The sequence below is a fragment of the Pteropus alecto genome, unplaced genomic scaffold (assembly GCF_000325575.1).
Source record: "Pteropus alecto unplaced genomic scaffold, ASM32557v1 scaffold252, whole genome shotgun sequence".
NCBI lineage: Eukaryota > Metazoa > Chordata > Mammalia > Chiroptera > Pteropodidae > Pteropus > Pteropus alecto.
This window is the reverse complement of record NW_006432449.1, coordinates 11,827-17,627: the sequence shown is the minus strand read 5'-3', so window position 1 is coordinate 17,627 and position 5,801 is coordinate 11,827. Positions and strand designations below refer to the sequence as shown.

The window sequence follows — 5,801 nt, the reverse complement described above, 5'->3', positions numbered from 1 at the left end:
TTTTTGCATTCAAAACAATTTTATAAGTACCATATGTTGGCTAAGAGAAAGTAGAATTGTATACCTAACCTATCATTGTATGGAAATATGTCTATATTTTTAGTATGGCCTCTTAAAAATGTCTTCTTCTTTTACTTCAACAGGAAACAGATGATTTGAAGAGAGCTGAGAGTATGCTTCAACAAGCAGACAAATTAGGTTGCAGACAGTTTGTTACTCCTGCTGATGTTGTCAGTGGAAACCCCAAACTCAACTTAGCCTTTGTGGCTAACTTATTTAATAAGTACCCGGCACTAACTAAGCCAGAGAACCAGGATATTGACTGGACTCTATTAGAAGGTAATTAAAAGGTTTTTCCAATTCTAATGGGTGGGACTACAGAGCAGAAATACACAGGCCATGATGATTTCATAATCTTGACTTGATAAATTTCCTTATCTACTTTCTTTTAGCAAATGACTGCTAGAAGTAGACCCAAGGGCTGAGTAAAAACTGGCAGCTGACAGAAAAAGATGATATAAGTGAAGAAAGGAATGCTACTTTTAAAGTAGTCTAGGGCCACTTCATTTAAGGCCACATAGTAAACCAATGTTTTATTTGACTATTTTAGAGTTAGATCACTTTTTAAACTTCTCACCAGAAAAATGCACAACTGCATAAAATTTGACGTGTAAATTTACCATATTTATGTTTTATTCTTCCACAATCAGACTAACTGGAACTAGCCTCAGTTCCTTTCACACTGACCTACTCAGAAAATAATATTAATGTATGATAATTATTTAAGTTCGGGAAAGCAGAGTTTACCTTTTCCAGATTATACATGCATGAAATATAGTATTTAAAAATTAACAAATGCAAATAGTAGCTGTTGAGTATCCACTGGCATAGCTATAAAATTTTTAAATTTTATACTTTTGAAGTTTCAACTAGTTTGTTGCTATAATATAAGAATGTAAAAGGTCTATGGCCATGCCACCCCGAAAGTGCCGGATCTCGTCAGATCTTGGAAGCTAAGCAGGGTCGGGCCTGGTTAGCACTTGGAGGGGAGACTACCTAGGAATACCAAGTACTGTAGGCATTAAAAAAAAAAGAATGTAAAAGACATACTTATGTGTAGCTTAATGTTTAAAAATGGGTAGAGGGAAGACATAAGGTTCATATGACCATAGCAAATTTTTTAAATAGAAACTAAATTTGATTACATTAGTTACTTTCAAGTATGGGGACTTGTGGAGATATTGGAGAAGTATTAAAGTGGGGTAGGGGATTATAAAAAGTTCCTCCAAGTTGGTTAACTGGTTATCATAAGGTTATATTCTTTAATTTTAAAATACATTCAACAAATAAAAAATTAAATATGTATCTAGAGAATACATTTAGAGAGAAAGCTTGGAAGTTAATATTGGAGAAAACCTCTGGATCTATACAAAGGAAATAAAATAATCATATATGGATTAATATATGCACATATACAAGATATTTAATGAATATATAAATTTTGTGAATATTTTTAATAGGAGAAACTCGAGAAGAAAGAACCTTCCGTAACTGGATGAACTCTCTTGGTGTTAATCCTCATGTAAACCATCTCTATGCGTAAGCCTTTCTACTGCTATGTAAACAGCTGTGAACATCATGAATGGGTTCTACACAAATAATTACAGCTGTAAACATTTTCTAAATGTTAGTTTGTAGTGAATATTTATATTTGAAAATGTTGAGTTGTGACTTTGTTATCATTTTCCAAATACACATAAGCCCCGATTATTTCTTTACACTGTCATCAACTATCAGTGATAGAATGCATAAATGTCTTTCTAGGGTGCAAATACCCTAGAAATTTGAGGCAAAGATCAGGGAATGCTTTAAGCAGACCATCCATGATGCCTGGGGGTGGGGGGTCTTTGTGCTCACTGTTCTCTCAGCCTGGAATGTTCTTTTCCACATCTAATGCCTCACTCTCTTATTCAAGCCACTGATTCAGATCCTGACCACCACCTGCCACTCTCTAACCCCTAACCCTAGTTCTTTTTTTTCTTCATAATACTCATACGCACCCCAAAATCATATCTGTTTATCCATGTACTTGTTTATTATCTCTCTCTGGCTCTAATGTGAGGCCAGGGATTTTTCTCCTATGTGCTCAGCTTCTAGAACACTTCCTTGCAAACAGTAAGCTCTCAATACTTTTAAGTGAATCAGATGGTCTTGGTTCAATTTTCAGCATAGATTGATAGAAAATATGGGTATTATCTATGGTTTTATTTATCTTATTTGACAGTATAGTGTTACTGTTTTTAAGGAAACAAAAACCCAGCTATCTAAAAACACTGATTAAATTATTTTTAAATTGTTAGCGACCTGCAAGATGCCCTGGTAATCTTACAGTTATATGAACGAATTAAAGTTCCTGTTGACTGGAGTAAGGTTAATAAACCTCCATATCCGAAACTTGGAGCCAACATGAAAAAGGTAGATAATTAAGTTGCCACATATCTTTTTTACAGACTATTTTTATTTTAAATTTGTTTCTTGTGTTTGGAAATCTCTTAACTCTAAGCTTCTTGAGGATAAGAACTGTGTCTTGTTTATTTTTATGTGCTAAGCATCTAGCACCACACACGTGTGTACAGATTAAACAAATTAAAATCTTTAACCATTTACTTTTGTGTGTTTGCAGCTAGAAAACTGCAACTATGCTATTGAATTAGGGAAGCATCCTGCCAAATTCTCCCTGGTTGGCATTGGAGGGCAAGACCTAAATGATGGGAACCAAACCCTGACTTTAGCTTTAGTCTGGCAGCTGATGAGAAGGTATGATACATAATTTTAGCTGTTTAAGGTTTAATCTAATACAGGTCTGTGATCTAGTCATTATTTTTTTTTTATTTTTCCATTACAGTTGAAATTCAATCAATAATATAATAACTAGACCACTCATTATTTTTAAGCAAACATGTCAATGAATACACATTTGAAATTTTTGTATTTAGACTCTGAAATGAGCTTAAGTAATGAGTATATGTTGGATGTTCCCTGGGAGATGCCATCTTGAAAGTTAGGCAGCGGAACTATGACTATTTCCTTTTTTTCATAGGAAACCTGACCCGTGGACTTGAGCCTCATTTAGTGTCAGTGAATAAAAATATAGTTAGTAAAAATTATGAACATCTCATGTATCTATTTGAAAAAGAAGATCACTTAACTATAATAGTGAAAAACATTTATTATGACTGTGGGCACCAGCCAAAACATAGCTTATTTTAAGTCATTAACACTGTTGGAATAGTACAAAATGTACCTGGTGTAGAGTGTTGGGCTTGCTCATTAAAGCACTGAAAATCTCCCTCCCCACATGCACACTACTACAAAGGGTAAATCAGTGGCAAACCACTTCTAGTTGAAATATTTTTTTTTCATATAGCATGACTCTCTTTCCATGAAATCTTTAGTTTTTTCAAATCTAAAGAACAAAAAAAAAAATGGAAGATAAAGCAGCTTCCTAATGTATGCATTTTATTTCTCATTAAGTAGATTGGGACATTTTCTTCTGCTTTTTTCTTTTAGATATACCCTCAATGTCCTGGAAGATCTTGGAGATGGTCAGAAAGCTAATGACGACATCATTGTAAGCTGGGTGAACAGAACATTGAATGAAGCTGGAAAATCAACGTCCATTCAGAGTTTTAAGGTAAGAATTACATGTATGACTAGCACGATGTTTACTAGAAAGTTTCTATAACTTGGCATGTCTATAATTTGGAAGAACAACCTTTGGTTTCTTTGTGAGTCAGAATTATTGTTGGACCAATGGCAAGATTCTCTCTTTCAATTCGCTTGACTTTGTTTTTTGGGCAACTTTATATAAGCAATCATATGTTGATTTGTACATATTGAAATTCTCAGATTTTTCTTTTATACTAGGACAAGACAATCAGCTCCAGTTTGGCAGTTGTGGATTTAATTGATGCCATCCAGCCAGGCTGCATAAACTATGACCTAGTTAAGAGCGGCAATCTAACAGAAGATGACAAGCACAATAATGCCAAGTAAGGACTACTGCATGATATCCTAGCAAGAGCACAGGCTATGTAGTGAGGCAGATCTGCATTCTCATTTAGGTTATGCAACTTAAGAATGGTGTCTGTCACCTGGAGAAAACCTCTTTGAGCCTCAGATTCCTCATCAGTAAATGGGAGCAAAAATACTTACCTTAGATATTTTGAAATGAATAAAATATATAAGAACTTAGCATTGTGCCTGACCTAGTATTTACTCAATTAGTTGTTGCTTTAGTAGCTTACAGAAATAATGTAGTGTATGCTTCAGTGCAACTCAGTTACAAACTTACAACAAGGTAAAAATGGGCTAAGGATAAGAGGGTTCTGTCTCACTTCTTTTTTAAACCACATTATTCTCTAATATCTTTGTTACTGTGTATAGATCACTCTTATGAAATATGTTGAGCTTATTATCTTGGTCCCTAAATGGGAAGGATGTTTAGCCCTCATTTGACAATATGCCTTGGAAGATTCTTGCATTTCAGCAATATTCAGAAGGCCTTTTCCACCTGTCTCTTCCCTGCACCAAAGACCTTGACCGTGACCTGGTTTCACAGGCAACCCATGAAAGCTTTACTAGTACACACTGAAAATCAGCCCAGAGCAGAGCTTCATAGGATAGCTAAGAAGCATTACTGCAAAACTTTGGAGTGAAGCACCATTATTTCTTCCTTCCTTGAAAAATATTTGTAGCATACGTGATAAATATTTAATATCTATAATATATAGAGAACTCTCGAAACTTCTTTTAGCAGAAACTTGACCAACTTTAAAGATTCCTGTTACAGAACACCTAGAAATGCCTCATATATTAATTGAGGCGTGCTCCTGCAAATTACCCTAGCTGGACAGGTCAGTTCTTTCTTTCCTTCCTTTGTCTATCCTTTCTATTCCTTGCTCTGGCCATTCTGGCCATGTGCCATGTAGACCCTCTACCCTCCCTTGAATATTTGGAAGTATTCACTGCATCTACCAAAGCAATTTGGATTTTTCATCTGGCATAATTTTTCACCTCATATCTCTAAGGTAGATCACATGAGAGTGTCTGTTATCTTACTACATGCTTAATGAGAATATCAACATTGATCATATAGACAATCTGAGTGATTTATATATATATACATATATGTATGTATGTATATAAGTAATATTTATTTTCATATCAAGTCAGGGCTCTAAAATTAATTCTCATTTAATATTGGAGAAAAAGAGTGAATAAATACTGTCCCAAATAGTAGAGCTTATAAAAACCTAGTGTCACTTAAGAGTGACTGCAAAAACAATAAAACAGAAAACAAAATAACAGAAAGTGAAATCGTTCCAATTTGAACTTTAAATATGGAAGCTTTATATACCAGCCAAATGATTATATAAGAGAAAATAGATCTCATATTGTATCCTCAACTGACAAGAATTTCATCTTAATTTTTGTTTCCTCAAAAATAGGTATGCAGTGTCAATGGCTAGAAGAATTGGAGCCAGGGTATATGCTCTCCCTGAAGACCTCGTGGAAGTAAAGCCCAAGATGGTCATGACCGTATTTGCATGCTTGATGGGTAGGGGAATGAAGAGAGTGTAAAATAACCAATCTGAATAAAAACAACCTTGTTCCCAGGTGCATGATTAGTAGGTCAGCTATTTCCAGGTGAAGTGCTCATGGCTTAAGAACTGTTGGTCACTTAAAGGACCTTTAATTTTGATTGATTAACAAGACTAGCTCCTCATGAGAGTCCTCAG

General features: G+C 34.8%; 1 protein-coding gene and 1 pseudogene across 1 annotated transcript in view; both read left to right on the top strand.

Annotated features, from left to right (window-relative positions):
• PLS3 (plastin 3) overlaps positions 1-5,801 on the top strand; it is a 93,849-nt gene that overhangs the window by 87,115 nt on the left and 933 nt on the right. The window contains exons 11-17 of the mRNA XM_006907302.3: positions 144-339; positions 1,521-1,599; positions 2,361-2,475; positions 2,684-2,817; positions 3,571-3,694; positions 3,928-4,052; positions 5,511-5,801. The exon at positions 5,511-5,801 is cut by the window's right edge and continues 933 nt beyond it. Of these exons, the coding sequence (XP_006907364.1) occupies positions 144-339; positions 1,521-1,599; positions 2,361-2,475; positions 2,684-2,817; positions 3,571-3,694; positions 3,928-4,052; positions 5,511-5,643 (906 nt within the window). The 3' untranslated portion in view covers positions 5,644-5,801. The remainder of the gene's footprint in view (positions 1-143; positions 340-1,520; positions 1,600-2,360; positions 2,476-2,683; positions 2,818-3,570; positions 3,695-3,927; positions 4,053-5,510) is intronic.
• Positions 963-1,081, top strand: LOC112476092 (annotated as a pseudogene).